We start from the raw sequence: 21,706 nt of genomic DNA on the forward strand, positions 1-21,706 counted from the left end.
GGGAGGTGCAGGGGGGTGAGGAAAGGTGGGGAGGAGGGCCTCACGTTCTCCTGGGTCCCCAGGTCTGCTCCCACCAGATACTTCTCAGCCACCTCCAGCAGGGCCTCGCGGGGCCACTCTGAGAACCAGTTGATGGTTGTGCAGTTCACCAAGGCTGGGTACTGGCGGATCCAGTTCCTGGCGCGGGTTTCGAGAGGCAATTAAGCCCAATCGCAGACTCAGCCTCCAGCGACGGGCTTCATCACAGCTCCACCCGCTCCCCAGGAACCTAAAAGCCCCACCCTCGTGCCCCTGTATCTCCTTGTCCAGGTTTTGCTCCCCTCAGAGCTGACTCAGTGCAGGATTTAGAAACAGGTTCTGCGGTCAGAAAGATCCGATTCCACACCAACTAGGTGTGGATCTTGGGGCAAGTGATGTAATCTTTTGAACGTCATTTTCCTTAGCTCTAAAATGGGAATAACAAAACATACTAACTAGAGTTGTTAGGGGATTCAATGGGGTGACACATGTAAAATGCTTAGCACAGAGCCTGGTACATGGTAAATATGCCATAAACCAAAAATATTAAAAGATAAACAAAATGGTAACCCAAACTGCCTCTCTGCACAAGTTCTCTGTCCTCCTATTTTCCGATGCCCTTGAAAATCTAGTCATACCAAGAATGGATCAAATGTGGTGTATACACACGATGGAATATTATTGAGCCTTAAAGAGGAAGGAGATTCTGACACCTGCTACAACATGGATGAACCTTGAGGACATTATGCTAAGTGAAATAAGCCAGTCACAAAAAGACAAATACTGTATGATTCCACCTCTACGTGGTATCTAGAGTGGTCACTCACAGAAACAGAAAGTAGAAGGGTGGCTGCCAGGGCCTGGGGGTGGTGGGGGAAATGGGCAGTTGTCCAGTGGGTATAGAGTTACAGTTTTGCACGATGAGAATGTTCCAGAAATCTGTTGCACAACAGTGTGAATATACTTAACACTGCTGAGCTGTATACTTAAAAACGGTTAGAGACTTCCCTGGTGGTGCAGTGGTTAAGACTCTGCGCTCCCAATGCAGGGGGCCCAGGTTCAATCCCTGGTCAGGGAACTAGATCCTGCATGCATGCCGCAACTAAGAAGGCTGCATGCCGCAACTAAAGATCCTGTGTGCCACAACTAAGACCTGGCAGCCAAGATAAATAAATAAACATTTTTTTTTAAATTTAAGAACTTCTCTTTAGCAAAAAAACAAAAAACTTAAAGAAAGTGAAGAGACAAGCCACAAACCTGGAAAAAAAATGGCTAAAATGATTAAATTTTATGTGTGTTTTTAACCACAATTAAAAATTTAAAAACAAAACAAAAAAACCACCTCCATCTTCCAGAAAAATAAAGAAATCTGATACACCAAAAGGCTCCCATGTAAGCAGCAGGAACTTGCTGAAAGAAACACAGGCTACGGCCAGGAGACGGGGTGTACAGGGCTGGAGAGGCCAGCGCTATTCCTGAGTCTCGCTGGCAGAAGGCACGGAGGCCAGAACCGGGGAGGAGGACCCCGCGACGAGTGGGGGCCTCAAGGGAGAAGAAGGCTGTAACAAGAGTCACCTGAAGGGGTCGCCCACGGGGCTGAGGCAGAGGACGATGTGCAGGTTGTTCCGCACGCGCTCGGTGAGGTAGGCGAAGAGGCTGTCCGAGGACTCGGGCACCTGCTCGGCGCGGGCCTGCTCTATGATGAGCGTCTGGATCTGCGCGGAGGCCACAGTCAGAGGGCTGAGGTTTCAAGGGCAGAACCCAGGGCGGGAGGGAGGAGGGAGCAGCAGGTGGGGCTGGGCTGACAGGGTGTGGGTTTTAAAGCAGCTCGGCCCACTAGCGTCCCGCGAGGCAAGGTGGCAGAAGAGGAAGCACCACCTAATGGGGGGCTGGGGGGAGGGGGTGCCACAGCAGCATCCTCTGGGATTAGGTGAGACGGGGTTAGTTAGGATGGCCAAAGAACCAACTGGTAGTGGGTGTGGAAGGATCGCACCTCTTCAAATTCATCCACCTTATAGAGATTGGGGACCTCGCCTGAGCTGAGGATGTTGTTAATGTCCTCTAGGAATGATTCGTCAGCAACCTGGGTGTCCACAAAAAGGAAGGACGTGGCCTTGAGCTCTACCCCAGCCTGGCGATACAGACGCTTGATATCTGGGCCAGAGGAGACGGAAAGACTCTTCAGATTCACCATCATGTCCCTCCTTCCCCTTCTGAGATTCAGGAGCCCTCCCCCAGCTGGCAACACATACAGGACACTGTCCTGTACCCCACCCGGGCCTGGCGCGGCTCCCTACCCGGCTTCCATCCCTCCTCTCACTTGTCATCACAGGAAGTTCAGGCATCTGATCTTTCACTCCCGGCCCCAAACCCTCTTCCATCTCAGAAACCCAGCGTTACCGTCTCGGAATTCCTGCTTTCGATAATGTTTGGTGACCTCAATCTGGAAGGTGATGTACTCGCAGATGGATGAGGCCAAGCGGGCCAGACTCTGGCGTCCGCTGCCCCCAATGCCCACCAAGAGCATGTTGCCCCGAGGCTGTCCAATGACCCGCACAATCCGTGTGACTGGAGGGTAGGGGGTAGGGGGTGAGGGTAATGAGTTGGTTGAACAACCTCAGGGGACCTCCAGGCCCTAGGCTGGGGACTGGGACGACTAAAACTGCAGCGTAGGAACCAGGCAGCGTGGGAAGAGGTTGGTGCCTGAAGCACTGGTAGCAATTCAACTCTCAACCTCCACCACCTCTGTTAAACACCATCATCAAGGAAAACCCCACCCATGGCCACAAGCACATCTGGGGTTAGGGAGGAAGGCAACTTCTGAGACTTGATCCCCATTTCCTTGGAATGGGGAAGAGATCCCCATTTCCTTGGAATATCCCATAACCAGGACGCTGGAGAACGGACGGGAGCAGGAGGTGCTCACTGTGCTCAATGGCCTCTCGGAAGAGCACCAGCCGCATTGGCACAACGGCGGGTGACAGGTTGTACTCATTTAGCGCCGTCTCCATGGCTGTCCTCAGGACCGTCAGATCCGTCAGGTCTTCATACACCTTGGGCTCCCGCAGGAAGTCCCCTGGGTCATGGGAAGAGGGGGGCAGATCTCAAATGCCTGGTCCTCCCCAGGCTTCCCCAAAGGGCCCTACGCATCCATGGGACTTGGTGCCCCGCCTCCCCTTCTAACCCATCTCCTAAGAGTCTCCAGCCTAGAGGGGCCACAACTCCCAGCTCACCAAAGATGGGAGAACGTTTGTTGGGACAAAGGTTATGAAATGTGAGGTCAAAGAAGGAGCCGAGTTTGTCACTTATGATGCCCACGAAGGCTTCCATGTCTGCCGTGTCAACTAGTCGGTCAGAGAAGACTCTGTTGGGAGGGAGCTGGGGTGAGGTCTGGGAACGAAGAGGAGCGTGGTCTTGGGGAAGGGACAGGCGGGTGGGGGGTGGAGGCTTGGGCTTGGGAAGGCCTGGATCTGGCAGGCACAGCTACCTCACCTGAAACATTCATGGATCCAGAGTCGTGTGATGCTGGACTTGGTATCGTGGAAGTCCTTGCTGGCTCTCAGCATGCCCTGGAACACCTAGGCAAGGGGCGTGGCTAGTGGGAAGGAGGGAGGGAAGAGAGTCCCTCCAGAAGTTTTAGAGAAAGCAGCATTCCCGGATGGGGGTGGTTTGGGGTGTGTGGGATGCTACTGAGCTCCAAGGCTTACTTTGAGGAGAGGAGAATGCCTCCAAGGAGGCTGTGCTGGGCCAAAGGGGCAAGGTCAGACAGAGTTTCACCTTGGAGATGTCTCGAAGGTTGAAGAGGTAGTGGATCTTGGCAGGCGTGGGCAGGAAGCGCTGTACCACGGTGTTGTACACATCCAAGGTGGCCTTGGTCACCACATTCCCAATGGGCTTCACCTCTTCCTCAAAGTCCTGGAGCTTCTGATTGATCATGGTGCCGAATATCCGGATGATCTGGGACTCCTAGAAACAGGCTCTCAGACTCAACGTTGCAGGCTCATGACCTTTCAGCCAAGGGGGGGGACTAGGGTCAGGGGAGAAAAGCACTTGTCTTGGGGGCAGAATTTAAGGGGGGCACAAAAAACCCTCAGAAATCAAGAGAAATAATGCTTTAGTGTAATATTTAAAAATCAAGATTAATGCAAACTGTCCACGATGAACAAGTACGAACATTTTAAATAAAGACGGGATCCGTATTGCTGGTTTTTCCTTTTGCCTCAGGCTCTCATGCGGCTCAGCACGGTACTATACTGATCTTGTACTTATTTAAAATTTTGGTGTCTTGTTCATCGTGAATTTTTGGCATTAATCTTTTTTAACGTTGCATGAAAATATTATTTATCTTGATTTCCGAGGGTTTTGGGTGCCCCTGAGTGGCTCCCTCACCTCACCCTAGCCCTGGGCCGCTCCCAGCTCTCTGCTTTGAGGCTCTACCTTCCTGGTCCGTTTGGCCCCCACTCTCTGCCCACTGGGACTGTTAGGCTTCACATGCCAGAGCCAGGCTGCACTGTCACCCTGCAGCTCTCCTAGCTCAGCAGAAGCAAGGCTCCTACGGACAGCAGTCTCCCCTCCGTGTATCATAGCTCCCTGAATGCAACTCAGGCCTGGGGGTCCTTGGGCCCCTCCGTGATCTGCCCCGTCGCTCTCTGAGCCACAGATGGCTTTGCCTTCTACAGTTCCCTCCCCCAGCCCTCAGGATGCCCTCACCGTAGGGAAGGTCATGTTGATGATGTTGAAGCGACTCTGTAGCCTTGGGGAGATGACGGTCCGTCCACCCCCGGGAGGGCCCATGGCAGCCATCAAGAACATGTCCTAGAGAGCAAAGACCAGATGGGGCGGGGGGTGGGGGGGTGGTGGTGGAGACAGGTGAGAGGACGGGAAGAGAGGGAGCATGGAAACAGGGAGGATGTGAGAGGAGCCAGGAGGAAGAGAGGAGACGGAGGGACAAACGGGAAGAGGGAAGACAGGGGCAGAAAAAGCAGGAAGAATCATGGAGCAGTAGGGGCAGGGAAAAGTGAGGGGAAGGAAGGGATTTGGGACATTTTTACAGAATTACTAAAGTAATGTATTTGTTCTTATTTCATCATTATAATCCATGTTCCCAAATTGGAAAATAGAGGTAACTTAAAAAAACAACATTTGATTACATCTTCTAGACTTTCTCTTCTTTTCTATTTTAAATAAATAAATAAATATATATATATATACACGTATCTGTATGTGCGTGTTTTTTCTCAGAAACATATGAATATATTATTAGGTGAGTTTTGGACCCCGAGGGCCAGATAGATGAGTGCCCCAGATATCAGGCTGGAATGGCTGCCCATTGATTCAGGAAAAAGAAACAAGACGCTCAGAATCCCACGAGAGAAAAGCCAGGACTGAAGGGAGACACCTGGATTCTGGGTGGGGAGCGGAGGTGGTTACTGAAACAGTGGGAGGTGGAGAGGCCTGGAGACGGGGCTATGGGCAGCTCTGGTTGGCATCAGCGTTGCCATGGGACCGAGGTGTAAGAGGCCTGGGAAAGGAGTGGAAGTTGAAGGACAGGCTCCCTTGGTCACGAAGCACAGGACAGTCAGTGAGGAGAGTTACTAACAGGAATTGATAACCTAGGAGCCAGATGTCTGGGTCCTGAGAAAGGCAGGACGCTCCTGTGTGGGGAGGAACATAGGCTTACAGGATTCTATCCTGGGGTCCCAGAGGAGCGGGGACTGAACCCATCATGGGCGGGAACGGAGGCCTGAAGAACAAATTCTCGGGATGCTTACTCGAATGTACTTGATGGTCTGCTTCGTTCGATCATACCAGAAGCCATAGTCAATCCAGAGGCGAATCAGCTCCAGGGGGGGCTGGGACCCAAACATGTCCTTAGCTGGCATATTTAGGTCATCCATGAAGGTGATCATGCTTTTGCCTCCAAATGGCACATAGACACCCTTGGTTCGCTTCTCCACCCTGCTCTCCATGATGCTCTGCACGTTATTGGATGTGGTCTGGTGAAAAAGGCACAGAATGAATGCTTGGGTCCCCCAGGAGAAATACGGGGTTAGAGAGGAGTGTCGACCAGGCACTTGGATCCCAAGGGGGAGCAGAGGCAGGGAAAGAGCAGGGCGCTGGCGGCCTGGCCCTGGGTCCTGCCACACACCTGCGCAGACATGTTGACAGTGAGCACTGACCACTGGCTGGAGGGCAAGGACTGCAGGACACTCTGAGCGATGGACGTCTTTCCAGTCCCCACGGGACCCACCAGCAGGACGGGGTTCTGGTTGGCCACCAAGGTGCTCACCAGGTAGTTGTAGCGGACAGTGTCAACGGTGGGCACCATGATCTTGTAGAAGGGGAAGCTGGTGGGGAAAGGGACTGTGTCTCAAGATCGTGGCCCACTCCTTTCTAACTCCCGCTTCCTTCTGCCCCCCAGTGTTTATCTTCCTCCGGCATCACCACTCTCGAATCACCAAGCCTGCCTCCTGCGGGGCCTGGGGATCAGGCATTCTCCTGAAGGACCCTGTCCCATTTCCTCTAGATCCCACTTCCTGCACTGGAAAGTCACCTCTGCCTTGGGATCCACCCTCTCTTCCTACAGCTCACTTTTGCACCCCTCTTTTGCTCTCTCACCACATCTCCCACCCACCGCAGCCCCAAGCCTGACCCACCCCCCCAAGCCCGGCTCTCACTTTGGAGGGTAGCGCCAACTCTTAGGGAGCTTCTCCTCAAATGATGTCCAACTCCGCATCTTGGGGTCCACAAAATACTCGTACACTGTGTCCTGAGGAGGGAACGTGTGGCGGGTTACCAAAGCCTTCCTTTAGCTTTTCCCTGCCCAGAAAAAGCGCTCACAGACCACTGGGCAGAAGAAAGAGAGCTGGGTGGCAGGCTGAGGCTCAAGAAGAGTCTAAGGATCAGGGATGCAGAAAAATAGGGCAGCTGGGTTTGAGGGCCCTGACCTTGTTGGGGAAAGTGCCCTCAATCTCTCGGAGGTAACTGTCGATCTTCTTGCGGCCCTCCTCATCCACGGAGGCACACACAGACCAGATCATGCTGAACACAAACGTCAGCTCTACCATGGAGACAAAGTTCTCACCATCAGCTGGGTTCACCTGGGTGGAAAAGGAGAAGCGGAAATACCGTAAATCTATAAGAGGTGGAGGCGTCTAATTGTGGCAGCTCATCACAAAGGCTTAGAGTTTCCCTCCCTTCCTGGTTCTGTTTGGAAAACCATATGGCTGTAGATAAAGCTAAATCAAAACATTTAAATAAACCTACTAAGTTACAGAGACACGGTGGGAAATTGTGTTGAGACTCCACTGTCTACCATATTGAATCCAGAGTCCTTAGTCTGTCCTTCCAGCTCAACACACATCTCACCATCCTCTTCTCGGGGTCTCTGCTGCAGCGAAGAGGGGTTGTGACACCGCCGACACCATCCACCCATCACCCACCCTGCCCAGCGGGGACTGACTCTTGTGTCTCTATGTTTTTGCAAAAGCCATTCCCTTTACCTAGACTGCCCTCTTCTCTTTGTTTTGTTCATCAGCGTTCTTCCCCTTACCCAGTCCTCCTCAGCAGCTGGGTGCCACTGACACTATATTACTGTCCTTTTCCCCTATGTCATTTTGCAACTTCACCTACATAGTTTTAATTTATATTAACCGTACCAGGAATGACACATACTGTTATAGATCTTAATTGTTATATAACTTTATATTAATAGTTGAGTGATCTGGCAACGTCCTTAAAAACAATATGAACCATTTCTAGGCAGTGATTTAATCTCAACAGAAAAATACCCAATTTTGGTCCTTACTCCATAATTCTAAACCAAACAAAAATTTTCTTAAATATCAGTTAATCTGAAAATTTCTAAAACCCCTCATCAGATTAGGTGGGGAGCTCCTCCCAGCAGAAACAGTATCCCAGGGTCTTCCCTGGTGGTCCAGTGGTTAAGACTTCACCTTACAATGCAGGGGGTGCGGGTTCGATCCCTGGTTGGGGAGCTAAGATCCCACATGCCTTGCAGCCAAAAAAACAAAACATAAAACAGAAGCAATATTGTAACAAATTCAGTAAAGACTTTAAAAATGGTCCATATCCAAAAAAAAAAAAAAAAATCTTAAAAAACAAAAAAAGAAACAGTATTCCAAGGCCTCACAGATTCCAAGACTTAATATTTAATTTTTGAAAGGATGGAGAAATGAGGAACCAAATGAACTATCCTCAGCTCCCAAATATGGGCAGGAAATTAGAGTGAGACCCATTGTGTACTATATCTGATTTAGAGTCCTTAGTTTGGCCTCCCAGTGTGCATGCACACGCACACACCGCTCACTGCCTCCACGGTTGGTGAGGCCTCCCCTTGGAGTCTCTGCTCCACTCAAGCCTCATGTTCCAATTGTGTCTCAGACACACCGTTTCCCTGAAGTTGTCCCGGGAGGTCGAGAGCCCTTCCTGCCCTGGTCCCCCCTCACCCCGTTCTCCGGTGTGGCCAGGGCTGAGTACAGCTTGCAGAGGGAGATGATGCCGCTGTATTCCGGGAGGGGCACCAGCTCGTTGCAGTTGTTCTTTTTAAAGGTCAGCATCTTGTTGATGAACTTTTCGAACATGCGCTGAAGAGGCTCTGCCTCTACCTGGAGTTGAATAAGCAGGGGCTCTGAATTATTCTTGTGTCCCCCACAGGCCCCACCGGTTCCTTTCCTCTCCTCCATTCCCTTCATACCTTTGGCCTCTTCTCCAGCCATGACTGAACATAGGGCTTCCAGCCCAGGTCAGCGTAGTCAGTGTATACCATCCCGCAGCGAGACACGGTGGCTGGGGAGGCCACGGCCAAGTTTTCCACTTCGAACAGGAGAGACACCTATGGATATATTTGGTCAGAACCTTGCCTTTCCCTCAGTAATAAAAACACCCAGAATTCTGATGCCCCAAGGTGTCTCTACTGAGTACCACGTGTGGCAGGATGAATAAAGACCTGAGCTTTACAAATGATTTGTTCGTTAAAAGAAATCAGGGTTTAGTCAAGGTCATCCTTATGAAAAGTCACTCTCTCGCTCACATTGTTTGAGCGGGTGGGAAAGGGTGGGCTTTACGAAAGCCCACGAATTGTAACTCTGGGTGCACAACGGAAGGTCATCCCTCGTATGTCGGTGGCAATGAGGCTGCCTCGGTCCACACGGTGCGTCCTAGTACACAGTTTTTTCTATACAGCTGTCCTCAGCGTCTGTGGTAAGACAGGCATTTCTTCTTCAGTCACAGGTTGCCCTGAACCCAGGCATCCTCCTCCTGGGCGTTCCTATAGAGCTTCCTCTTCTTGTTGGACGCCCCTGCTCTCCCCTCAGCCCTGCCCCGGGCCCTCCAGTTTCCAGTCCCGAACCTGCTCAGGCATCGCGATGCGCTCTCCGTTGATAAGGGTCAGCACTTTGTTATCGTCCATGACAGAGTTCATGCTCTCAATCCACAGTGTGTCCACAGGGCCATCGAAAAGGATCCACTTCTCATCCGGCTTCTCGTCTTGGTTGGAGGTGGATGATAAGGAAACCAGGGCTTTGTTACCCAGCCCTCCCTCCACACTCATCTCCCTGGAGACGCAAGCAGTTGCTTCCTGGTGATCTCTGCATTCCCCAAGCATTTTTTCCCCCAAAATGAGCTTTCTATCCCCAGACTGCCCACCCCCGCAGGAGATTTAGGCATCTGCTCTCCCTGCCCCAAGATCCTTTGGGTACCTGCACAAGCCGTCCGCATGACACTGGACAGGACGCCGTCTGTCCATTCGTTAGTGTTGAGGTCATATTCCCCATACAGCTCCCCTAGGGACAGTGCCTTAGGGTTCAAAGGGAACTCCTAAAAATGACACAGGAAGGGGGTTTTGAGCTGCCGGCTGACACAAATCCCAAGATGTCCCTTTATTTCCAGCCTCCCTTTATTTCCAGGTATTTGTATTTGGCCCGTCTCTCTCATCCCTCCCAGGCAGACCTCCTGGTCTGCACCGCCCTCCCAGACACCTACGCACTCCTGCCCCCAGCCTCACTGTCTTCCTGCTACTCAAGTCTCCTCCAGTGGCCCCACTGTCCCAGGTCCGTACTCTGACAATGTTGAAGTTGGGCTCTCCGGCGCGGCACAGGGAGGACAAGGAGGACTGAAGAATTCTCCACGAGGCAGTCTTGCCGCTGCCTGTGCAGCCCACGATCATGGTGGAGTGGCGGGAGTTCTTGGTTTCATACAGCTGGATAACCTTGGTGAGGGTGAACGGGGTGATCTGCAGGCCCATATCCCGAATCTCCTGCTCAATGGTCTCCCGCAGCTGAGAGAAGGGAAAATACAGGAAGCAGAAGAAAAAGGGTGCGGCTTGTAAAGGACTTTCAAAAGCTCCCCGATATCCAGAAGGATAATGTGCAAACCATTAAAAATCGCACCAGGGCCCTTTGCACCCTGGCAGTTGTTTGTTCCTTGGGAGGCTGGCCAATTGCAGAGTTAAGAGACTAGGCTCTGGAGTCAGCCAGCCTGGGTCCCCAGCTTTCAGCTATGTGAACCTGAGCAAGTTAACTTCTTTGAGCCTCAGTTTCCTAATCTGTTAAATGGGAGTAATGATGGTACTTCCCACGTAGGGCTGTTGTATTAGATAAGATAGTCAATGTAAAACACAATGTCTGACACACAGCTCTACACATCTTTTCTAATATCATTCAACAAATATTTATTAAGTCTGTAAAGTATGTGCCAAGCAGTGTGCTGGGCGCTGAGAACAAATTAGTGTTCATCCTATCGCAGAGCCCACAGTCTGGTGAGGGAGCCAGACATTAAACAAATCATCACGTAAGTTAAAAAGACGAAAACTCAAATTCAAAAAGATACATGCACCCCAATGTTCATAGCAGCACTATTTACAATAGCCAAGACATGGAAGCAACCTAAATGCTCGTCAACAGATGAATGGATAAAGAAGATGTGGTATATTTATACAATGAAATATTATTCAGCCATAAAAAAGAATGAAATAATGCCATCTGCAGCAACATGGATGAATCTAGAGATTATCATCTTAAGTAAGTCAGACAGAGAAAGACAAATATCACATGATATTACTTACATGTGGAATCTAAAAAAATGATACAAATGAACTAATTTACAAAACAGAAATAGACTCATAGACATTGAAAACAAACTCATGGTTACCAAAGGGGGAAAGCCGTGGATAAATTAGGAGTTTGAGATTAACAGATACAAACTACTATATATAAAATAAACAAGGACCTACTATATAGCACAGGGAACTATATACAATATCTTATAATAACCTATAATGGAAAAGAATGTGAAAAAATATATATATATAGAAAAAACTAAGTCACTTTGCTGTACACCTGAAACTAACACAACATTGTAAATCAACTATACTCCATTAAAAATTTTAAAAATAAAAATGAAAAATAAAGAAATGCTTATAGAACCATGACCCATGTAGGTCCCAGAAGAGTGTGACATTTTAAAATACACAGCCAATGCAACCAAGTAAGTTCAAACAAATGCAAGATTTTACTTGTATCTCTCAAACACCACTAAGAGGCCTCACCCCTACTACTTCCCTCCACTGTCTGAGAATTAGTTGTATTAGCATGTTTGGGTGTATTTGTGTGTGTGTGCTTGTTTAGCATCATGCCAAAAGTTTAAAATGTCACATTTTCTATTTACTCAGTTTAAAATATCCTGTAATTTCTTCTTTGACCCATGAGTTATTTAGAATTGTATTGCCTAATTTCCAAACATTTGGAATAATTATATTTTGTTACCAATTTCTAGTTTAATTCTATTGTGGTCAGAGATCATCCTCTGTATAATTTTCAGTCATTTGAAGTTTATGAGACCGCTACTTAATAATCCAGCACACAGTCAATTTTGGTAAATGCTCCATGCATACTTGAGAAGAATATGTATCTGCAATTATATGCATATAATGTTCTACATGTGTCAGGTCAAATCTGTTAAAAGCATTCAAATCCGTATCTTTTTTTTTTTTTTTTTATTAGTGAATGTTAATTGGTTATAAGCTCTTAGTAATCTTTTTTTTTTTTTTTTTAATTTATTTATTTATGGCTGTGCTGGGTCTTCGTTTCTGTGCGAGGGCCTTCTCTAGTTGCGGCAAGCGGGGGCACTCTTCATCGCGGTGCGCGGGCCTCTCACCATCGCGGCCTCTCCTGTTGCGGAGCACAGGCTCCAGACGCGCAGGCTCAGTAATTGTGGCTCACGGGCCCAGTTACTCCGCGGCATGTGGGATCTTCCCAGACCAGGGCTCGAACCCGCGTCCCCTTCATTGGCAGGCAGACTCTCAACCACTGCGCCACCAGGGAAGCCCTCAAATCCGTATCTTTTAAAAAAATATTTATTTACTTATTCATTTTATTTTTGGCTGTGTCGGGTCTTAGTTGTGGCATGTGGGAACTTTCCCTGCGGGCACAGGCTCTTTGTTGCAGCGCTCAGGCTTCTCTCTAGTTGTGGCACGCGGGCTCAGTAGTTGTGGCGCGCGGGCTTAGTTGCCCCGTGGCATGTGGGATCTTAGTTCCCTGACCAGGGATCAAACCCATGTCCCCTGCATTGGAAGGCAGATTCTTAACCATTGGACCAGCAGAGAAGTCCCTCAAATCCGTATCTTTATGGATTCTTTTTTCTTTTTTTTTGGCCACACTGCACAACTTGTGGGATCTTAGTTCCTGGACCAGGATTGAACCCGGGCCACGGCAGTGAAAGCACTGAGTCCTAACCACTGGACTGCCAGGGAACTCCCTTTATGGATTTTTTTATCCGCTTATTTTATCAATTTCTGAGAGAAGTATGTCAAGATTTCCCACTAGGGTTGTGGATTTATCTGTTTCTACTTTTAGTTCTGTCGATTTTGTTTTATGCATTTTCTAGCTCTATTATTAAGTGCATACAAATTTAGAAAGCCATATCTTTCTGAGCATTGGCCCTTTTATCATTATGAAATGTCCCCCTTTATCTTTAATATTCTTCTTGCCATGAAGTCTACTTTGCCTGATATCAGTAGAGTTAACATTGTGATCAGAAAATGTGTTCTGAATAAATTCCTTTGAAATTTTTGAGGCAGATTTATGACCTTTACATGGTCAAGTAACCTAAATATTCTACGTATGCTTGAAAAAAATGGTTATTCTTCAGTTATTGAGTGCAATTGCTGTCAATGTCTTGATTAACTCAAGATTGATTGTGTTGTTCAAATCTTCTTTAACAAAACTGATTTTTAATCTGCTTGGCCTATCAGTTACTGAGAGATGTGAAGAGCGCCACTACAACTGTAGATTTGTCTATTTCTCTTTGATTTTGAGGCCATATTATTAGATGCATGCAAATTTAGAATTGTTGTATCTTCCTGGTGAATTGAACTTTTTATTATTATGAAGCGACTATTTCTGGTAATTCATTTTGCCTTAAGATCTATGTTGTCTGATATTGCTACCCCAGCTTCCTTTTGATTAGTGTCTACCTGATGTATTTTTCTAGTCTTTGACTCTCCACCCTTTGTCTTTACGTTTTACGTGTGTCTCTTGTAAACAGTATTAAATATTAGTATAAAAATGTATACTATTCAATACATGATTATTTTTCCTTTCCTGCACAACTTTCTGGTTTTCCCTAGGGGCCAATAGTTGCTCTGGTTTTTTGTTTGCTTAGTGTTTAATATACTGATCTTTAACTCAACTCCAAACTCTGCCAGTTGACTAAATCTCTCAAAACTTTTATTATCATCAGGTATTGATTTCCTCTTCTTAAAGAAGTCTGGGGACTTCCCTGGTAGTCCAGTGGTGCAGAGTCCACCTTACAATGCAGGGGACGTGGGTTTGATCCCTGGTCAGGGAACTAAGATCCCACATGCCATGGGGCAACTAAGCCCACACGCCAGAACTACTGAGCTCGCATGCCTCAACTAGAGAGCCTGCGTGCTGCAAACTACAGAGCCCACGTGCTCTGGAGCCCTGGAGCCCACGCGCCACAGCTAGAAAAGAGAAAGACCCGCGTGCCACAACGAAAGATCCTGCATGCCTCAACAAAGATCCCATGTGCTGCAACTAAGACCCAGTGCAGCCAAAAATAAATTAAATAAATAAATAATAATTTTTTAAAAATCTTAAAAAAAAAAAAAAAAACAAGTCTGCCTGAACCTTCAGATTTGCTTCAGTTTGGATTGGCTTCTCTCTTTGTCTGGTGCACAACTGTCATCCCTTGTCCTCTATCTTCCTCTTTCTTGGAATGCTCCTGCATTGTGGTAGAGCACATCCTCTGGTAGCTTTCTGAGAAAAGGATGCAGTGGAGGTAATTTTTTTTTTTTTTTGAGAGTCTGCTTGCCTGAAACATCTCTGATCTAGCTTCCTATGTGACAGGTTGTCTGGGTATAGCATTTGAGGTTGGAAATAATTTTCCTTCAGAATGTTGAAGTCTGCTTCATTGTTTAAAGAGCCAATATTACTATTGAGAAGTCCAACATTCTAATTCTTGATCTTTTGCATGTCATCTCTTTTTTTTCTCCCTTTTTGGAAGCTCGTGAAATCTTCTCCTTTTCCTAGTGTTTTAAAATTTCACAATGCTGGGCCTTGGTAAGGATTTGTTTTATCTATTATGTCATGCATTTATAGATCCTTTAATTATGGAAACTTAGATGCTATAGTTCTGGGGATTCTTCGTGAATTGTTTCATTACTGATCCTGGCCTCCTCCATTTTCTCTGTTCCTACTTTTTGGAACTGCTGGTATTTCAGTGTTGTCTTTCCTAGACTGGCACGTGAATCTTAATCTCTTTCCCGCTTTGTCTGCTCTGCTCTATTCTCCGGAATATTCCTTTTCCAATAGCATTTCATCAGTGTTTCATGGATACAATACCTTAATCTTCTGAGTATACTAATGATAGATTTTTTTAAAAAACTTTTCTTCTCTCGCCATTATCTATTTTCTCCAATTTGCTTTTTCCTATTTGTTTTGGCTGCTTTCACGTTCGAGGCCTTCCTCAGATGTGTGGTGAGCCTTGGTTTTCGGCTCATATATAAGGGTGGAGGACTAAAGAGATGAATGGAAGCTCTGAGTGTGTGTGTGGGGCCTGTAGACTGTGAGTGTCACTGTAGATGATTTATCTGGGACTTTCGTTGGGAAATTTCCATCGTCGATGTCTTGTTCATTCCTCTTGGGACAGAGAGATTCCCCAGAGAGAACTCTTCCAATTTCCTGTCTGGCTGCTGGCATTCTGGGGGCTTCAGAGAAGGCTAAGGGTCTCAGCATTCAATGTGTAAACATTCACTTAATCCCCATTTTTAATAGAGTTTTCTCCCACCCTCAACTATACCATGTGTCCCCCAGACCAGAGACCTACTATTGTTACCCTCTAGTCTTCCACCAAAGTGAGAGAGGCACGGCCATCCAGGGTCGCAGAGAAGGGGAGACCTGCTCCCAAGACTGTTTGCCTCCAATCCTTCTCATTTCAGCTACACCTCCTTTACTCACTCCCTCCACCTACTCCCAACTCACAATGCTCCCCACTTCCAGCCTCTCAGGTTTGCTGAGTAAGTCACAACTTGATTCATTTATTTCCCATGTCACAATTTTGCTGTCATTGCCTCTCCCATTCTCCCCATCCTTTCGGGTATAGATGCCTTATTTGTAAAAATCTCTTTCGAGTAGTTGTAGCGGGTTTTCAAAAGGAAACAAAATTGTTTTTAATCCACCTTTTTACCTGGAAGTCCTCTCTGTGAGTTGCTGGATTTTTAAAATTTCAATTATAATATTTTTTCATTTGTAGGAATGCTGTTGGTTCTTTTCAATCCTACTTTGTTTAGAAGTCTCTTGTTCCTGGATCACAGTTTCAAGCTTCTCTCTTGTTTCTTTATTTTTATTTATTTATTTATTTATTTTGCTGTGCTGTGTGTGGCTTGTGCTTGCGGGATCTTAGTTCCCCGACCAGGGACCAAACCCTCGCCCTTGGCAGTGAAACAGCAGAGTCCTAACCATTGGACCACCAGGGAATTCCCCTCTCTTATTTCTTTTAACATATTAAATTTAGTTATTTCTAGAATTCTGTGCTGATTATTTTCCATGTTTGAAGTCTTTGTGGATCTGATTCTGCTGTTCTGTTGTTCTTTGGCATCCCATTCACAGTATCTTATTTCCTTGTGCGTTTTGTGATTTTTGACCAGAAGCTGCTCATTTTCTTGGACTTTTATGAGAATTCTTTGAGGCTTAAGTTGAAGCTTCATTATTCTAGAAATAATTTGCATTTGCTTCTGCCAGTCACTTGGGGGAGACACTAACAACCTGGAAATACTTAAAATTAAGTTCTAAATTTGAGATGTGGGGCATTACACAGTAAAATTAATTATGACCAGAAACCATGTGAGGGCTGACTTGTGGTTAGGAAACCTCAAAGGAGATTTTGCCCCTTCCTCTCATCATCAAAGGTCACGACAAGCATGTTTCTTTACTGCATGGACGCTCCTCAGTGGTGGGTTTCTCATTTTCCCACTTACTGAAGGTGTTTTCCTTTGTGGACGGAAGTTCATGCATGACTGGGTTTTCTGTTATACCTCAAAATGTGGGCTGCTTTATCTCCTACCCCCAGTGCCTTAAGTTCAACAAAAAACTTTCGGGGAGAAAGCCAGCTTTCTCATTCACTTGCCTCCCTGCTTTTACTCCCCCTCCTCATCCCAGAATTCTTTCTTTCTTGCCAGTTTAGCAATACATTTTAAAAGATGTATTTTTATATTTTTATCCAGCATTTTAGTGGTTTCAACTGAAAGAATCATTCAGGGTATCTAAACTACCATACTGCCAGAGAAGAAAATTCCTACACTTTCTAAAATTCTCCTTCCCTGGCCTCTTCCATCCCACTCCGCTCACATATCAAAGAGCTCCTAGCAGTCTCTCCTCAAAACTCCCTGAATGAGGAGAGAGGTAGAGACAGGAGAGGGCTACCAGGTAGAAAGTAGAAAGGCCACGGGATCAGCGGTCTCAGTGAAGTCAAGGAACTGATGAGTAGAAGTACTTGAGCTGGTGAGTCAGGGAGTAGGGAGTTGAGGTGAGAAAGTAGAACGTTTGAATAGGCCTGTATGGTTTTATAGATAAGGAAGCCCAAAGAGAGGCCAACTGTGTTGCTCAAAGTCACAGCCAGTGAATGGACAGCTAGTGAAGGGCAGAACAAGGCCTGGAGGCCAGGTGTCCTGTTTCCAGACCCACATTCACACATGAGGTCAGGGAGAGTCTTGAGGAACAAATACCTTGCCGTAGTCAATGACCGGCAGCTCGATGCTGGGGAATAGATCTTGCACCATGGCATTGAAGAGTGGCACGTCCACTGAAGTTAGCTTGGCGATGTTCATGTCTCTCATCGAGAGAAGCAGAACCTGAATGGGAAAAGACAGAGACTCAGGCTCGCGGAGCCAGGGCCAAGGTACTCATTAGGCCCTTCCTCTCCAACTGGGTGAGAGGCAGGAGCTAAGAACAATGGACACGTCCGAGCTAGTCTTTAGCGATAGGACAGGTGGAACTCAGGCAACACCTGAGGGGAGGGGCAGGAGGGTGGGAAACCTAATCTAGCGAAAAGTAAGGATCTCAAAAACTTCAGTGAAGGCGCATAGGACCAGTGACAATGAAGGTTAAGGTCCAACGGTCGTGTCCTCAATCTACCTCTTCATCAGACAGATCCGGCTGCAGGCGGCGCTTCTTGCCAGCCCAGTGCAGGAGGGAGGTGAGGGCACGTAGGCCAAAGTCATAATGGTCCTGTCTGGAGAGCTGCTGCACGGCCAGCGAGTAAAGTGTGTACACCTTCTTGGCCAGAATCTGGAGAACAAAATAGAGGAGGAAACAATCCATCTCCCCACCAATCCCTCTGCTTCATCTAGGGACAGTTACAGATCCAAGAAGCTAGGTCCCAGGACTTGGAGCAGCTGGGAAGTGCTCTATGGACAATCCTAATGAGAAGATCCTGTGAATCGTGCCATCAAGGACTAGTGACACCGTAGAGGGGAGACCTCCCTCCATATCCTACTGACAGCCATGTAAGTTCCTTGTAGGATAAACTGATTATGAGGCCTCCAGGGGGCTCTTCGGTCCAGAGAATAATCACGGAAGGGAAATAAAGTATTGGAGACAAGAGATTATCAGAATACCTTGCAGTTGCCAAATCCTTCCCCAAAGAGAATGATTTCTGCAATGAGGGTAGAATCGGGCACCACCATGGCAACTGGACGGAACATGGATTTAAGATTATCAGGAAGCTCTGTGCGACCAGCATAGCCTGGAAAACAGCGCCATTTATTCAGAATCCATACTGCTTCCCAAAGACCTACTTCCCACTCAGTCCCATTTTCCCCATCCCCAGCTCCATCCCTAACTCTCTCCCCAGCTCCAACTCTGAGACCTCTTCCTTTCTCATCTCAGCCCTGGCTCTTCTCACACCACTTTGTTCTTCTTTCCTACCCCTGGTCCTTTCCTTAACCTTCTGCATGGCCCTGATTCAAACTCAAATCACAGAGCTGTCAAGTTCCCATCTCTCCAAGTTCCATGTATAACTCACGTTAGTGCTAATAGAAATCGCACCTGTTTATCTGATTCTTTCAGTACCAAAACCCTTTCCTGTTTTCTCCTAGTTCCTTCCCCCAGAGCTGTTCCCAGGCAACAGTAATGAGAGACCCTAGGCCCTGCACTTTGGGGGAGATTCTCCCATTCAGCAAAAGGGATGGTAGACAGACCAGAACTCTGGGAGCTAGTCCAACAAAAGAAGATGGCTAAGCACTTTAAAAGACTAGGGCTACATATATGCCCGCAAGCTGTTATTAATCCCTTTAGGGAGAACAGTAAGATTGCCACCCCTTCTCCCAGAAATGTGTATGCTTATCCTTCTCTCACACTTTATGGTCTTTAGTCACATTTCACTCGGCTAAAAATACTGGCAGGGGTGGGGGGATGCACAGTTATTTGCCCTGAACACTCAGTTCTCCCCCCAGGAGCCCCATCCACTCCCAGGCCCTTACCAGGGTTCATGGTGATGAAGATCCCACAGGACCACACCAGATTTATTTCAAAGCCCTCAAAATAGAAGCGCGTGAGGCCGGCAGCCAGGGCTGAGAGGATGGACAGGATCTGCTGGGCCACCACGGATAGCACTTCCACGTTGATGCGGTTAAACTCATCAAAGCAGCCCCAGGCGCCCATCTGTGGGTGGGGGGGAGTCGCTGGGAGCAAGAAAAGTACCCCCAGACTGGGAGAAACTAAAAATTGTGACTAACATTTTCTCCCTGAAATGTTTGGATAGGAGCAGCAGCCTCTAAAATGAATGTGTGTGCGTGTGTGTGTGTGTGTGTGTGTGTGTGTGTGTGTGTGTTTGTGTGTGTGTGGTGTAGGGGGCCCCATAGCACTGTTGTGGTTTCTGGCCAGAACTTTCCATCAGACAGGAAGGATCTAGGGGAATGCCTGAGAGGTGTGGGTGGGAAAGTGACCAGGGTAGGGAACTTGTGGGTGTTGAGCGCCTCCAGTGTGCATGAGTTATTGAATCCTTACATAATCTTGTGATTTTGCAAATAAGCAAAGTGAAGCTCAGGGAGGCGCAGGGACTTCCCCAGTTGTAAGAACTAACTGAGGTGATGCAGTGTCATCAGCTACGAAGCACTGAGCCAGATCTGGGTTTCGGCTGATTTTCTGGAACTAAAAGATACTGAAGGGGCCTCCTGGCCAGGCTGGCAGGACGCTCACCTGGGCCAGGCCTGAGTACATCCGGCCCATGGACTTATAGTCCAGGCCCTCAGAGCAGTTGACCACGATGACGTAGATGCCGAGGGCCTTGCCCAGGTCCTTGACGGTCTCGGTCTTCCCTGTGCCTGCGGGACCTTTGGGGGATCCACCTCGATGCAGGTGCAGGGCCGTGGTCAGTGTCGTGTAACACCTGGGGATGGAGGACAGGACTCAAGCCGGACTCCTGGAAGCCTTGGCTCAGCATTCGCTGCCCCTACCCCAAGCCCCTTGTTCGCCTCCCCACGGCCGACCTGTCTGTCAGCGGCGTGATGACAAGCCGGCCAGAGTTACCCAAGTACTCATAACCATACTGGAACTGTGTGTTGGTCTGGCGGATCAAACAGTCATCGAGATCCTAGGGAAACAGGGCAGAGTAAGAGAGGGGCAGGCTTGGAGGAAGACACAGAGCTGCAGTGATGGCTGAGAGGAGGGCTGGAAGCGGCAGGGGAGTTGCAGGGAGAAGACTGAGGGCTCCGTTTAGAGTTAGAAGGAGGGACGGGCTTACGGCCAAGACGGGAACCGGGGGGTCACGCTGCACGTGTCCAGCCCAAACTATTGCAGCAGCTGCTTGGAGTCTTTCTGAGTCCCGATCAAGTGACACCCAGAGTGGGCACTCCCTGGAAAAGTGCCACTTGCCACTCCTTACTTGGCAGATTCGAGAGAGAGTTACGAGCTGGATAAGGGTGCTGCGATAGGACTAAGGGTTGGGTTGGGATATTACTGTATTTAGAGAACATGAATTTAGTTAAAGCATTAGGATCGGGTTTAGGGTACGGGAGTGGGAAGTTGGCCCTTCGGCACCTTCTCCCAGTAGAAGCGCAGTTGGCTGAGCCAGTCGAAGGAGCTGACATCCATGAGGCCACTCTTATAAAGCTTCTCCAACACGTCCCGGGCGTGGACTTCTATCGTCACCAGAGCCACAATTTTAAGGCGCATGATCTTGGTCAGGTTCCCCCTGATGGCTTCCGAGTACTTATTCAGTATTGACACCTGCGGAACGAGGTGCCAGAGAAGAAGGTGGCCCGAGCAATGCCACCAAACCCTAATCACGCCTCGTCCCAGCATCATTCCGCATCCAACCGCAATGCTGACCCCACCCCCACTGCAGCTCCTGGCCCCCAACATCAGCACAGGGAGACGTACGTCTGACCCACCCAACCTCTTCTTGCTGGACACCTCCCATAACGCACCCTCGTTCGGACCCTTTCCCACCAGCTCATCGCTAATTCTGACCCAATGTATTGCCCTCTCCCTCCAGCTCTAACTCCAGGCCTCTCCTATCCTGGCAGGGCTCCCCACCTGCTTCTTCTTCATGACCTTGAGGATTTTCTTGTCTCCCCGCTCCTTAGCTGTCAGCAGGCACTTGGTGACATCAGCCGTCCACTGGATCTGACTGGCAGTGATCACCACCTGGGGCACGTGTAGAGGCTCTATTCCAAAGCCCTGTCCCTGGCCACACACACAGCCCGGCTCCCAAAACCCAGCTTCTTCTGGGACCAGGTGCTACTCCTCTCACTATGCCTAAACTGCTCTGAAGGATGGGCACGTGCCCAACTCAGGAGCTAAGGGTCCGCGGTGCAGGCTTCCGGGGCCACAGCCCAGAACAGGGGGCAGGAAACCTGCCTTTTGTGCGACTCAAGATTCTGTCCTTAGGGACTTCCCTGGTGGTCCAGTGGCTAAGACTCCGCGCTCCCAATGCAGGAGGCCTGGGTTCCATTCCTGGTCAGGGAACTAGATCTCACATGCTGCAACTAAAGATCCCACATGCTGCAACTAAAGATCCCACATGCTGCAACTAAGACCCGATGCAGCCAAATAAATAAATAAATAAATATTTAAAAGGAAAAAAGAAGAAGAAGATCCTGTCTTTACACTGGCTGCTTCCTTTCGGCTCGGCCCTCCTTGTTGCCTCA

At 48.3% G+C, this 21,706-nt stretch overlaps 1 protein-coding gene across 1 annotated transcript in view; it reads right to left on the reverse strand.

The window, feature by feature from the left end:
- The window catches only part of DNAH2 (dynein axonemal heavy chain 2), a 93,201-nt gene that overhangs the window by 25,686 nt on the left and 45,809 nt on the right, over positions 1 to 21,706 (reverse strand). Inside the window, exons 31-56 of the mRNA XM_061176780.1 lie at positions 21,093 to 21,203; positions 20,595 to 20,783; positions 20,045 to 20,148; positions 19,755 to 19,944; positions 19,037 to 19,217; positions 18,173 to 18,300; positions 17,691 to 17,843; positions 17,282 to 17,407; positions 10,097 to 10,315; positions 9,738 to 9,855; positions 9,389 to 9,525; positions 8,735 to 8,872; positions 8,487 to 8,645; positions 6,966 to 7,118; positions 6,696 to 6,787; positions 6,167 to 6,365; positions 5,790 to 6,014; positions 4,729 to 4,833; positions 3,796 to 3,984; positions 3,511 to 3,596; positions 3,252 to 3,382; positions 2,945 to 3,094; positions 2,419 to 2,586; positions 2,012 to 2,172; positions 1,594 to 1,733; positions 45 to 177 (exon numbers count right to left, since the gene is read on the reverse strand). Coding sequence (XP_061032763.1) covers positions 45 to 177; positions 1,594 to 1,733; positions 2,012 to 2,172; positions 2,419 to 2,586; positions 2,945 to 3,094; positions 3,252 to 3,382; positions 3,511 to 3,596; positions 3,796 to 3,984; positions 4,729 to 4,833; positions 5,790 to 6,014; positions 6,167 to 6,365; positions 6,696 to 6,787; positions 6,966 to 7,118; positions 8,487 to 8,645; positions 8,735 to 8,872; positions 9,389 to 9,525; positions 9,738 to 9,855; positions 10,097 to 10,315; positions 17,282 to 17,407; positions 17,691 to 17,843; positions 18,173 to 18,300; positions 19,037 to 19,217; positions 19,755 to 19,944; positions 20,045 to 20,148; positions 20,595 to 20,783; positions 21,093 to 21,203 — 3,885 coding nt within the window. The remainder of the gene's footprint in view (positions 1 to 44; positions 178 to 1,593; positions 1,734 to 2,011; positions 2,173 to 2,418; positions 2,587 to 2,944; positions 3,095 to 3,251; positions 3,383 to 3,510; positions 3,597 to 3,795; positions 3,985 to 4,728; positions 4,834 to 5,789; positions 6,015 to 6,166; positions 6,366 to 6,695; positions 6,788 to 6,965; positions 7,119 to 8,486; positions 8,646 to 8,734; positions 8,873 to 9,388; positions 9,526 to 9,737; positions 9,856 to 10,096; positions 10,316 to 17,281; positions 17,408 to 17,690; positions 17,844 to 18,172; positions 18,301 to 19,036; positions 19,218 to 19,754; positions 19,945 to 20,044; positions 20,149 to 20,594; positions 20,784 to 21,092; positions 21,204 to 21,706) is intronic.

The sequence above is a fragment of the Eubalaena glacialis genome, chromosome 19 (assembly GCF_028564815.1).
Source record: "Eubalaena glacialis isolate mEubGla1 chromosome 19, mEubGla1.1.hap2.+ XY, whole genome shotgun sequence".
Taxonomy (NCBI): domain Eukaryota; kingdom Metazoa; phylum Chordata; class Mammalia; order Artiodactyla; family Balaenidae; genus Eubalaena; species Eubalaena glacialis.